Source organism: Aulonocara stuartgranti (assembly GCF_965226115.1).
Source record: "Aulonocara stuartgranti genome assembly, chromosome: 1".
NCBI lineage: Eukaryota > Metazoa > Chordata > Actinopteri > Cichliformes > Cichlidae > Aulonocara > Aulonocara stuartgranti.
The window spans coordinates 27913910-27928391 of record NC_138939.1 but is presented as its reverse complement, the minus strand read 5'-3'; the positions used below and the strand labels follow the sequence as shown (position 1 = coordinate 27928391).

Sequence of the window (14482 nt, the reverse complement as noted above, 5' to 3'; positions counted from 1 at the left end):
AAAAAAAAAACCAAAAAAACCAAAACACAGATTCAGTTTAAGCCCTTCAAAGCATGATCCCCTCTTGAAAACAGTTAAGAGCCCCTGATCATTATGTCAGAGAGGCTGACCGTTAGAATAAGGGCTCAGCAGGTTAACTATACAACATTTTAAATTGATTCTGTGATTCTGGATTTTACTTTGAACCAGCAAAGAGAATCAACGAAAGGGGAAATGAGCCATCCATCAGCTTTATGAAGGATCTGCTACAAAAACCTCTCACCTTTGTGAGCTGCTGCTCTGAAGCGAAGCCCAATCCAAACACTGTGTTGGCCCTGCTGTCGGCCCACTGGCCAAACTTCTGTGATGTCTTGGTGAACGTCATGTTGGGTGTGATTGTGCTGTTGATGATGACCTGTTGGGAAATAACACATAGATTTTCTAAGCCTATAAGAGACCATACTGTTATCAATACAGAGTACAGTTAGAGTCATGTGTAATCCTCCCAGCATAGTTCTCAGGTCTTTCTGACACTCCTCATAAAAATAACTGATGTTGGATTTCAGCAGTACAGAGGTTGGAAAATTATGCGTCTCATTCAGCCAAGACATATTACAGAAGCTGTTCCAGCAGCTGCATTCACATAATAAATAGGCCCACCAATTTAATAAAGGACAATCCTCTATTGTAGCTCCATTCACACCAGACTACACCTGTAATATGCTGATGGCTGTATGCCAGTGCCCACACACGGCATATTGGATCATTTTAAAAGAAATAATAAATCATATAAAAAGCAGATTTATAAGCATGTCTCTGAAATATATAGCAGTTATGTGTTCACAGCTTAAAGAGTACTAATCTTTGATTATTGTTAAACCAGAGGGCATACAAGGTTTCCACATTTATAATTTAGGATGCTGAATAGCAAACACTTTGTCAACCCAGAGTTTTAAAGTTTCGACATTGTCGCGTGAATCAAACGTACCATTTTTAATACACTCCAATAACCTGTGTGGGACATTCATGTGTTCCCTTAATGTTTAAAGGGTCACAACAGAAGATGGATTTGCACCTTTGATTCGGCAAAGATTTCACACAGGATGACCTTCCTGATGCAACACTACCATTTATCCAGGATTAATTATCCTAAAGCTTATTAACATCAGGTTTGGTTAAGGATTTATCATACACCAGCAATCAGGTTGAGCTATTTGCAAAAGTCTTTATTGCATATTCAGCTCCACGCAAAAGACCTCCACTACTTTGTGATACTGATTTAAATAAAATAGTTGCAGACCGCTGCCTCTCTCAACTCACTCGTTTCATTCCCCAGTTACAAATAAAGTTTTGTTCACTAAATAATTTACATGCAAATGTAAAAAGCACACACAAATGGAAAAACACTGACTGCTGACCCGCTAACCTCTAAGCAGTTGAAGTACAGTCTCTATATTTGCCATGGTATCTGTAGCACTCTCGTGTGATGCGACGAGCTAATAATCACTCTCGATGTTAGTCCGCTGTAAAACTTTTAATGCGTACTCCAGCACATGACAAAACACACAGACCGCCCCGGAAGAACAAAACTCCCCCCACCATACTATTCCGGTTGGACTAGTCCCCCACAGTTATGGCAGGTCCGCACAAACAAATATTGCTTGGTGATCATTTAACCAATGATCTACAGTATCCATTCACCTGTTGTAGCCATGCCGCAACTCAGATGCCAGAAAACATCTGCTGCAGTCTAAAATTGTAACGGGTGCATGTGTCAGTGAAGAAAGCAACACGTGTCTAAACACCATGTCAGCCTGACTTCACCGATTTGTATATCGCATCACAGTTCATATTAGGGCTGGGCCATATTATACCGTTCACGGTAATACCGGTATAATGTTAGGCAACGATAGGAAAATGAAATATCGCGATAGAATGGGAGTAAAACGCGCATGCGCAGTGCCTTTGTTTTCATACGCACATGGCCGATTGTTGAGTGAAACAGATGAACCAGAATTGGTTTGTAAAAATGGTGCAACTTCAGTGATGTGGAACTGGTTTGGTGTTTGTCCGTCAGATACACGACAAAGCACATTTTTTTGCAGAACATGCAAGCGGCCGTTGTTATTGTCATATTTGTCGGACTAAGATGCTCTTAAATCTGGGAGTAATCTGGGTCCTAAACTCCGTATACTTCAGGTCAAACAACACTGCAGCATCACTTAGAGTTAAAAACTGTCTAAATTCTTTCATCTTTAATAAAACGATCAGCATTGCTGCTTTACCAGGTGTAACTATAAAGTTTAACTTCCAGGCATCCATGAAAACAAAAGTTATTACATTTAACGGAGTTAGAAGTTAGCAGGAAGCTAGCGGAAGTTAGCTCGCTAGTTTCGCTAGTTACCTAAGCATGATATAGCATGTTCTGACAGAGAGATTTCTGAAAAAAATCAAACGTGCAGCTCTGCTATCACTTCCAACATAAATGAAGACAGGAAACTAAACAGCATTGACGTTTGTAGGGTTACTGAAGTTGGGCTAGCTGGTATATAATGATGTGCTACGTGATCGCTAGCGACACAGCTATGTTAGCATAACATAAACAGTGAAGCTAACACTTTTCCACTTATAAAAGTTAACGTGAAGGTTCTTCATGGTTAGAGACAAATGCAATCGCATGGCAGGATACTGTAAACGGACCAAACTTCAGTCAGGAGAACAACTGAGATAATCCATCCACAATACGAGGTTAGTCATTAATATACTGCAACAACATGGGAATAGAGCAGCTGCCAGAGAATTCAACATTAATGAATCAATGGTACAGAAGTGGAGGAAGCAAGAAGAATGAGTTTAATAAAGTTTGATTTATCTGACTGCTTTGTTTCGCTTAATGTGCCTTATAATCCCGTGCACCTTATGGTCCGAAAAATGCGTACTGCACACTGCAGTTTAATGTTGCAAAGCACCTCTTTTTAACTTCAGTGGATATTATACATGGTTATGCTCAGGATATGTCAGCCCATTTCTACTGGAAATGCCTTTTGGTTAAACTTTCAGCAAGGAATTTGCATTTGCACTGTTACATTTTTATAAAGCTTTAATGTACATAAAAACCAGCTTCTTGTTTAAGTGAAAATAAATGGAAGGTTGTCTTTTTGCGCTAGTAATGTTGTGGAGTTGTATTTTGTCTCGCATCAATTATATCGTCGGTTATATCGTTATCGCAAATTTTCAAATATATATCGTGATAAATATTTTTGGCCATATCGCCCTGCTCTAGTTCATATAGACAACTCTGATCCTCTGTGATGCTAGATGTGCATGTAAACACAAGCAGCTTTGATTTATTGCTGCATGCACACAAACCCAGTCTCACTACAGAGATATAACAGAACTTAAAACCAGCACACGCAAATTATCCCAACGATTAAGAAACAATAGAAGACAGTCTAATGGCAGAGCAGCCCTTGTTTCATAGCAACATGGCTCTGAATACAGGATCTGAGGATTTAAACTGCTGACAGACTCGTGTCCCATTCTACGCCCCCACTGTCTCCCTCTCCATCTTTTTAGTGGCTGAGGTGTTAAAACTCTTTATACCACATCATTACTGGACACAGCGAGCCAAAAAGCAGAGGAGCCTGAGCGAGCGGAATAAGGATCATTAGTACGCAATTAATGTTTGTCCTCTATTTAGATCAATGCTAATGGCGCCTAGGGAGAAAGATCACAACAGGTGAACAAAAAAAAAGAAAAAAAGACGACCATCAGGCAACACAGCTAAAGATTACAACTGCAATCTTTGATGCAGGCATCATTCCCACATCAAGGGTTTATAAGGAGACTGGCAATTTACCAAGGCACTGCTAATCTGATCTTAAAAATCATCACTCTTTCAGAGGCTTCTTCAAAACAAAGGTGACCCAATTTCCCCTGAAGTGGAACCTGGGTAAAGCCTGAACAACACTCCTACGTCTCATCTCTAGCAGTGAAGTGAATATTTAACAGGGCTCATAACTCTGGCTCAAAGAGAAGTGTTAAGATAAGATGAAACTTTAATGATCATTGTGGAAAAAGTGGAGTGCTGCTGCGGAATAAAGCGAAAAAAGGAAGGAGTTAGGTAAACACGCAGTAAATGTCTGCAACCAGCGGCGTATAAAATGTGAATTTCCTTTGGAATAATAATCCTCTCTTTTTTATCTCGTGTGTGATGAATGGTTTCAGATAATTCTCAAAATAATTAGGAGAAATTCTGTTTGTTTTGTTTTTTTAAGAGGTAGAAAATTTTTTTTCACTAAATTTAATTTTATTAAACAAAAACATAATGCAAGATAACTCTTGCTATAAGATTTGAAACACAGCATGATGACGTTTATACCACTGAAGCTACACACTACAGGTACAAAGACCTGAACGCAGTCAGTGCTTCTCAAACATTTTACTCCCCGCTAAGTTTTCTTAAAAAATTCATTACCATAAAATTATTTCATAATTAAACGTACAATCGGCATGTGGACTCTTAAATTGCGAGTAATCGGCAGTTCTCTGGGTGAAAATGTAGACTGCTTTGAGGTGAAGACAATATCAATAACCACTTGTTCTAATCAAGGTAAGCAAAAAAACATCTGTGAAAGTACAACAAATCGACCCTTGAAGCAGATGGGCTACAGACTACACCGGATACCACTACTGTCAGCCAAGAACAGGAAACTGAGGCTATAATTTGCTTGGCCTCAGCAAAGTTGGACAATAGATCGATAAATGTCACCTAACCTGATGAGTCTTGACTTCCGCTTCAACGTTCAGATGGTAGGGTGAGAATTTGGTGTAAACATGAAAGCCATCCAGCCTTGGTTCAGGTTGCTGGTGGTTGTGTAATTGTGTGGTGACATATCAACAGATCTTAAACCCACAGAACTTTTGGGATGTCCTGGAACAGGAGATTATCATCACCTGCAGCCTAGGAATCTGCAGCAATTGCATGATGAGGCATTTCTGAAGGCAAGAGGGATTTATTTCTCCCAGTTTTTTTTTGTTGTTTTTTTTTTAAAACCAAAACAACAAAGCAATGTCAAACTATTCCATTATTTTCTGCCATCTTGAATACATCTCATTGCTGTTTTATACTATATATTAATAAAGAAAAACACTGAGACTAATTAAACTACATACCTGTAACTTTATACCTACTGAACTAAAAGTATCTGCAGAGAAAGGCTCAGTCATTGCATTTACAGTATCATCTGTAATGTAACATGGGATACAAAGTTACCCCCACGAGACCTGTGACTGTATGTTTGGCACGCATATGTAAACGACCCAGTGAGCAAGCCAATGAGAGAGTGGGAGGGTGTGACGGAGGAAAGGGAGGGGGTGCAGAGTGACGCTGGCAGCTGTGTGGATGGTGAGCCGGGCTGTGGATCAAGTGGCACAGGAGGCACAGAGTGAAGCTCGGCAAGCTAATGGCCTGAGGGTCAGCTGGAAACTCAGAGACAGCCAGGAGGTTATAAGGGAAAGCTTCCTCGGCCGATTAGGTGTCTGCAGAGTGCACAGAATCTGCAGAGTCAGTGATTAGGAAAGGAGATGTAGAACATGAGAGATCAGTTATCAAGCACCAAATACCAGATGACTTTTTCATGGTTGGAAAGGAAAAAAAAAAAAAAAAAAAAACACCAGCTGAAGTTATCTACTGATAATTAGGACGAACAGGAAGGAATCTTTTTTTCTTAAAAGGACATACAAAAAAATAAAAATCTGAATTATGGTGACAAATGCGCAGTGAGGATAGTCATTATGATGCTGTGGTATATCTGAAACACAGCCAATGATAGGTGAGACAAAGTCTGCCATGTCCTGTCATTAAACCAGAAAGCAAAGTGGAAAAATTGCGATTGCTCATCAGGTAGAGGTGTGATGCAGATGAAAAAATGTTCAGTATTTCTGTATGTCTGCCAACTGCTTTAATGTCCTGATGCATTTCATCTCACCATATATTAAGAACTGCAAAAAAACAAAACACTGTTCCTCGGTGGTGATGACGCAAGTTTGGTTACCTAACACCACTTTTAACTCAACTTAGCAGAATGTATTTTTTTTTTACAGTTTTTGTGTGAATTATATTTGTTTTGTACATCTGCTGATGTTTATGACGCAGAAAGTTGAATTAATAAGTCTGCTAGTTCAACATCCCGAATGTAGCTTTTGATCTCTGAGAAAGCCAAGACCTTCACAAGGTCTTTGCAGACCTATAAATCCAGGTGTTGCCTGAATAGAGGGTGTATTTGTACCTTGAGTCACAATAAATACAACACTTCTGTGTATTTATGCTTCAAGTCTTGACAGTTGTCTGATGAAGTGCAGCTTTTTAACTGGCAAAAGTTCAAATGCGTGCTTTTAGATTTATTTATTTTTTTATGTTTCCTGTCCTCGTTTGTTTCCCCTGTTGAAAGAGTCACTGATCTGCAGCTTTGTTTACAATACAGAATTTGCTGATGCTGGGACTTCACACTATAAAAGGTTGGTGCAACTGTGTCATAATCCTTATGGATAATTGTGCTGGGACTGATAACAGCCCAGTGCATTCTCTCTGATGACAGCTGGGCATACAGCACAATATCCAATCGACTAGCTTGACGTACCAGACACTGAAAGGTGGAGTGTGCATATCCCCTAGATCCCCAGGTTTATCGGGGAGGGTGTTAGTTTTTTGTTTTCTTGTTCTTGGATGGAAACAAACATTTATGGCTCACAACTTCAAAAAAAAGGAAAATTAGAAAAAAAAAAAAAAACTTAGTGTACTCTTTATGAGCAGATTGATGATAACAGGAAAACTTGACTTTTTGATAGTTTGATACAAACTATGCTGTTTAGGCAAGACCAAAACAACTTTAAAAAGAATGAATAAACCTGATCATCTTGTTTATGTTCCAGCACAATTAACCCTTATTTTTCCACTTTCACAAACAACATGTCACTGGTAGCACTGTAGAATACTTAGCACTTAATAAAATAATTATTTCAGAACCTTCAGGTTTTGGAAATTTTTTTACTCCTTTCTTCCTTGGTATGGGCAAAGCAGCTGAATGCCAACATTTCCCAGCACATTAATGAGCTCTGGCTAGGTAGCAGAATATATATTTGTTTGACAGTTTTGTATTTAACAGTCAAAAGTGACGATTGACAGGAACAGCGAAGAGAAAGGAGGGTATGCCATGCAATGAAGATTGCCCTGGCTTAACAGACATTGTAATAAGCAGACAAAGTGAATGAATACAATGAAATTACTAAATTACACAAGCATTTGATGAATAAAAAGCTCATTTGAATTCTTATTACTGGCGGAGACATGTCTTTTAGCCTACAAGCCAAACTCATAAGCTCATGAGCTTTAACGTTAGTGCTAGAAACTGGCTGTGCCAAAAAAAAAAAAGAAAAAAAAAAAAGAAGAAGATACTTAATGAAGTGTCAGAAAGATAAATCTAAAAAGAACTGAGTGTTTTAGGCATTACCTCACAAAGTTATCATACTGGGAATTATTTATAAAGTACAGCTAGATGTGTCCTCACTGTGTTGTCACAGCACTTGGTACATCGTTGCATGAGAAGCACGATGCAGGCTGAGCGACAGTCAAAAGTGCTGATGCGCTCCTCTACTTGCCATATCATCATCAGCCAGTTGCCCAGACATCATAGGTGGATGAATACAAGCTGATGGTCTGTCATAGTTAGTGCGTGCAACAGCACAGAATTCTTCTAGACAGACCTGTCTCCCTTGCAGCAACTGTGCAAACTAGAAACTATATTTAACATCTATTTGACATGACTCAACGTTTCTTCGCTTTTGGTTACTTTGCTCATATCGACATCACTTTGACTCACTTAAATTAAATGGATAGGAGGATAAAATTAAAATCAGCAGGAGTCTGCTCCTTTTAAATTGCGATAACATTTGAGAAATTCCTTTTCCCTGTACCTCGCGTACAGCGGTTCCCTGCAGAGATTTTATGACACATAATGTTCTGTTAAGGTTACAGAGGAGGGAGGAGGAGGAGGACAACAACAAAGATGACAGGAGAGGGAGAGAAGAGAGAGAGCACTCATGGCCTTGAGGAAATAGAGGACAAAAATTGATGCTTTTAGACATGAATAAATAATAGTCCCATTATCTTTCTCACAAATAAAACAGACATGAAGTAGTAGATATAGTTTAGTAATCTATTGTCAGCTGTTGTCATCCCTGCAGATCCATAAGTGCTGGCTGATGACATAACACATTAAAGTCTTGCCTCTGTAGCTGTAGGAAGAAAGCTTTCAATGCTTTGAAGCTAGCAGAGCTTGACTCAACAATGCTTTGCTGGAGAAGAGAACCGATGCTTCTTTTACTTAAAATTGTGCTGTGAGGCTTAAACTGCCCAGAAAAGTGAGTTACAATTCTAAGAATGAACACAAGCTCTTTACAGTAGAGCCAGATGGTCAAAAACATACAAAAAGAAAAAACAAAAACAACAAAAAAACATGCTTTGCACTAAGAAGACAGCAGGACATGCTTGCTGTGCAAAAAACTCAACACCGATATGCTGACTTCCTGTGAGAAAGCCACTCATCGCCTGCTGATAATCTTAACTCCTCAATCCTTTCACCGAAGCAGAGAATTGAAACTATCAACCAATCCAAACATCTGTCAACACACCCACCCTAAAGTGGCTCTGCAGGTAAACTATTTGATTTAAGACTCTGAAATGTGGTTGCCTAACAGTGTCAACAGAGGAATATCGCTGTCCTGAGGCTCCTCTAGCTTTCTACACAGACAGAAAACTGATCGCCATGGAAACGCATAATGTACTTTTTCAGCAAGCAGAGGAAGACTGTGTGAATATGGGATGTAGACAAATTCAAGTGGTGTCCATCATCACTTGTATTATTTAATCTTAGCACTATGCTCACAACTACAAAAAAAAAATCACTATAACACAAGCAAAAGTTGACACTTTCCCCCTGCAGTGTGGCCAGTCTTTAAAAACTCTACCACCCTCAGAGTATGACGACTGTTGGCTTTTTGTTGATGACATGAAATTACAGATAATTGAGTTTAATTGTGACTCCACAGGTCGGCAGCTCTTTGATACTCTTGTTAATCTATTAGAGGGGAAGATTGCTAATATTTCAACTTACATGGCAGTTATTCAAGTTAATGTTATGATTAACATATTTGTTTTGCAAAGCTCCATGTCTGGAAACAGTTTAACTAGGCAGAAGATCCTAGGTAAGCACAGAAATCATCAATGTGTGTCCCATATTCATATTTTTATGTGCTGTGTGTGCTTTTAAATACATTAAATCCATGGAAACAGCTGGCAAATAAAAATGCAGAGCTCACACTTTTTTTTCCTCCCTTAATTGGACAGTCAACACGAACATTTTTATTTTATGAACTGTAACACTGCATTAATTTTAAAAAATATTTTATTAGATGTATGTTTATACAGTTAATGGAAAGTACAACTGTTTAATGGGCAATTCTGAATTTTAAGGTCTCCAATTAACATTGCTATAACAAGTATACACAGTTTAAACTGTAGCAGTACCAAATGCAGCGACAGTATAGAAAGTCTGTTTCAATGTAGTCTATTTATTACATTTAAACTACAGCCAACCTTTACATGACCTCATTTCCACAGGCTCAAAAGTAATTGGACAAACTAAAATAACTTTGAAAAGTCTTTAACATGGTGATGAAAATCCTTTGCAGTCAATGATTACCTGAAGTCTAGAACCCATGCTCGTCACCACATGCTGTGAATGCGCTCTGCCAGGTCTCGACTCTCACTTGTTTGTGGGTGTCTCTGCCTTCAGTTTTGTCTTCAGTAACTCCAAAGTGTGCTCTGATGGTCTGAGATCAGGTGACCAACGTGCACATTGAAAAATATCAAATTTCTTTCCCTTGAGAAACTCTTGGGTTGCTTTCACTGTATGCTTTGGGCCATTATCCTTGTGTACTGTGAAGCACCGTGGGATCAGTTTTGATCTGAGCAGAGAGTACAGCCATGTACACTACAGAGTTCATCCTGCTACTTCTATCAGCAGTCAGATAATTACTAAATACTGCTGAACCAGTTCCACTGGCAGCCATACATGCCCATACTATAACAGTGTGTTTGACAGAATAAGTGTTGTGCGTCAGATCATGTTTCTCTCCTTACCTCATAGATTTCCCTTCCTATCATTCGGGTACGGGTTAAACGCGTCTTCATCTGTCTAAAGATTTTTATTTCAGAATTACGCCAACACGTTTGGAGATCTTCCAGCGAGGTCTAATCTGGTTTCTTTCAGTTGCATCAACAACTCTCACATAGACAGTTCCAGTGAACTGAATGCAAGTTCAATACTTGAATCAACTCCAGAATGCTTAATTTGTCATGGAATAAATGGCGAACAAGCCTGACAAGACATGAAACAACTTGTCAGTCAACTGTTACTTTTGAAACTCTGAAAATGGGGGACTGTGCATAAAATGACTCTAATTACTGAACAGCTAATGCAATGGTTTTGTCAAACCCCTTTTTTAAGCTAAAAGTCTGTACTTCAATCACATCTTGATCATTTGATCATTAAAATCCACCGTGGTGATGCACAGAGACAAACCTAGAAAAACTGTGTCACTGTCTGACACTTATGGACCTAACTGCAGGTGTCAGCCAGTCCGGTTAGACAGTTATTTCAGCTTAGCACTACATGAGTAGACTAAACTTTGACGCTTTCCCCATAAAGATGAAGTTTGACCTCAAGCCTCCTGTTACTAGGGCTGCTCCCAGTAAGTAGGCTTTCAAGGTGTAAAGAGTTAATCATACAACAATTCTAACTGCTAAATATTGTGACCTCAAATAGAGCTGATGTCATCTTTTTCTTTGTCATTGTGCAATAAATTTAATATCAAATTATTCAGACAAACGCAGAGGAGTTGCAGGAAACCTTAAACATTGCCATGTTGGACTAACGCTAATCAGTGAGAGCAGCAAATGCAATACTGACATGCTTGGCAGCACCTTTTGTTCAATACTATTAAGTGTTTCTCTCGTTCCATGTCTCCCGAGGGCAGTTATTGATATTGATATTGTTACACAAAGATACAGAATATGCACACACATACCTTGGTTCCATCGACACTGATAATGCGGTAGCTGTTACGCGTGCTGTCATAAAAATAGGAGACAGTGACAGCCTGCTTGCTGGCAGGAACCCAGTTCTTCTTGGTAGTTGGGTCGATTTGGAAGACATGGGCCCTGGTGGTGTAGATCGGCTGCTCCCTGAAGAGCAGAAGACAGAGCAGAGGGACGATATTAGAGGGCGATTGAGATAAGACACAACATGGAACTACAGCTCAAGATAACATCCACTGATAAACGAGCCAAATCTCTCTCACACACAACACACACAAACAGAGCTATAGGGTGAATAAAAGCTTTATCACATAAAGTCTGCAGAGACCGTGTGCTTTGTGTTCAGAAATGCAGAGTCCTGAGAGTCTTAGTGTGGACAGGCAGGTGATAATGTAACACAAACCCTTAATTCTCATGGCAACCCAAAGCCATTAGCACATTAACACCCCCCTTCCCTCTCATAGGTGTCAGTAACACACTAGATGTTTGGACTGTGCACTTTTATGTGTTTAGAGAAAGATTTTTCTAGTGCACCACAGTCAGATAATTGACTTTTCTCACACCAGCTTCCTACTACTGGATGCAATGTTAATCTAACCAAGTGATCACATTGTCAAAACAGTTTTTACACTAAACATGCACAGTGCTAATGGCAACATGTCACTCTGATAATGCACATAATGCTTGCCCATTTTCTTAGTATGTTATTATCATGTCACATTTGCAATTACCCACATCCAAAAGCAGTTTTTGTTTTGTTGAACAGTTTATATATTGCACAGCACAAGGCACTGAATTAAACATCAGTTGGATTAATTCCTAATTATGATTTTGCATACATTTGCCATCATCATGAGTCATCTTTTATAATCAAAGAAAACTGCTTTGTATTACTTCGCTTAGCTTGAATGGTAGCACGTTATCCATAAAACACCGATATTAAACCTGTAAACTAATGGGGATTCTTAGGATTTATCGGCAAACGACTGTACTGGGAAACATCGGTAAAATGGATTCCACTCATTACGGGAATTATAAGTAGATAAAAGCTCTGCTGAGCCCGTCTCTGACTCATTTCAGTGTCCACTTTTAGAAAGTATTCACAAGCTGATTCAAGTTAAGCTTTTGTCCAGCCCAGTTTTACTGCCACGTCTCTGTCATTATACTCAAGCAGTTCTCTCTCCATTTTTAATCTCTTACAGCCTCATTATAGTTTAATCATTTTTAAGTGAAAAGGTGAAACCACACTCGACTTAAAAAAAAATAAAATAATAAAATGTATAAAACCCAAGTCAGCAATAAATGTGATGGAGAAAAGTTCAAAATCATGTCATCTATCCGTGGGAGTGAAGTAATCTGCCTCTCAGCCATGAGCTGCACACCGCCCTTGTGATTCAGAAGAGCATCAGCATGAGGAGCAGGATCAAGGCGGCTGTTAAACTTGAATGACCGCAGACTAAATACAAATGCTCCTCCTCTCAATGACATCCACAGACACACCTTTATGATTCCGATGACAGTCCTGCTGTTACCTGGAAACATAGCCTGACTCAGTAAGACAAGAAGTGGATTTTCAGCTTTCACAGCTTTTAACAGAGGAGAAAAAGAAGAGAAAAAAACCCTAACCTTTTGCAAATAATTTGAACCCCACGCTGAAATAAAAACAGTACAAAGAAAACACATGAAATAAAACCAAAATTGATGGCCTGTATTTGTATAGCGCTTTACTTAGTCCCTAAGGACCCCAAAGCGCTTTACACTACATTCAGTCATTCACCCATTCACACACTGGTGATGGCAAGCTACATTGTAGCCACAGCCACCCTGGGGCGCGCTGACAGAGGCGAGGCTACCGGACACTGGCGCCACCGGGCCCTCTGACCACCACCAGTAGGCAACGGGTGAAGTGTCTTGCCCAAGGACACAAGGGCCGAGACTGTCCGAGCCGGGGCTCGAACCGGCAACCTTCCGATTACAAGACGAACTGCCAACTCTTGAGCCAGAAACTGTCATTTAAATGTTCATCTATTACTTAATATTTTGGTGTAGTATGAATGACCCAGAGGTTTTTAAATCAGTACGGTAAGATGTAAAAATGTAAAAACTTTAAAACTAGTTAAAAGTCCAAAATGTATGCCCCTTTTCACATTTTCCAAAGTCTTTGGCGGGCCAATTCTGGGCCCCAGACCGTATGTTTGACACTCCCCGATTTAAAGAATGCAGACACTGAGTGATCTTCAGGTGACACTGTATTAAAATAGACATGACTCTGTAAATCAATTAAATTTCAAGCCATTGTGATCGCTGGGTTCAGTAAAAAGAACACATCGGTATCTACTACACTATTACACAGTTTCAAAGCTTGTGGTTAAAAATAAATAAATATTAAAAAAAAAAAAAAAAAAAAACTCCATTTGAAAGCAGACCATCCATTTTTAGTGTTTCAAGGCAACTATGCAGAAACCTAAGACTGAAAGAGCACTGCCGCTAGAAGCAAAAAAGTAATAAAAAACAGTCTGCCTTCTCTTTAATGATAGTGCTTTAAAAGGACTGGACTCAGGAGGGTTAAAATTTCCACTGGAGGTTCTCATTTCAAAAGGCGAGTGCAGGTGGTTGAAATACTCCTCTATAACGTTCCAAGAGTGAGGAATAATTAAGTGGAGTGGCTGAGATGAGAGGGATCATAGGACACCTCAAGAACTTAATAATGGATACAAGCTGAAGAATGTGGGGAGACAGATTCAAAGTACTTGTTGGAAATCAAAATGTGAATTAAAAAATACTTTCAGAGACAAAATATAGATTAGAAAGATGCCACTGCTTGGTACAAATAACTTGACTGTTGTCAATGCTTTGTTATTCTGATTGCAGTATATTTTAGTAGCTTGTTCTGAGCACATACTGATCATTTTGTTATCCTTTCTTTAATTCCAAGGGCCCTCCAACCACCTCCAACTGGCACCAAAAGTGCTTCTGTCCCACAAGGCACAGTCAAATGCATTGTGAAAACTGTGCCTTCACAGAGGAGTGAAATGCAATGAACCGTGCAAACATGCATAACACACTCATGAACAATCCTTCCTCAAAGGCATCCAAAACATTGCAAATGGTTATAGAAACAGAAAGTGACATAAGTAATTGTGTCAAGAAGGGGGATAAAGCCTCTGGGGAAAAAATAAAAACAAATCTACAGCTGATCATCAGTTGTATGAAATGGGTGTTCTTGTGACTGTCGCTTTAGGAAAATAAAGAAAATGTTGGATTGCAGCCCCCCCTCAGTGCTGACATCGGGGAGTAAGTGGGCTTTCACATGCTGTTCAGCCATCTGAAGAGCACTTCAGTGGA

The 14482-nt window shown here is 39.3% G+C and overlaps 1 protein-coding gene across 2 annotated transcripts in view; it reads right to left on the bottom strand.

The window, feature by feature from the left end:
• homer2 (homer scaffold protein 2) overlaps positions 1-14482 on the bottom strand; it is a 35080-nt gene that overhangs the window by 11072 nt on the left and 9526 nt on the right. For both annotated transcript variants that reach the window (XM_082529574.1, XM_082529573.1), the window contains exons 2-3: positions 11128-11284; positions 263-394 (exon numbers count right to left, since the gene is read on the bottom strand). In XM_082529574.1, coding sequence (XP_082385700.1) covers positions 263-394; positions 11128-11284 — 289 coding nt within the window. The remainder of the gene's footprint in view (positions 1-262; positions 395-11127; positions 11285-14482) is intronic.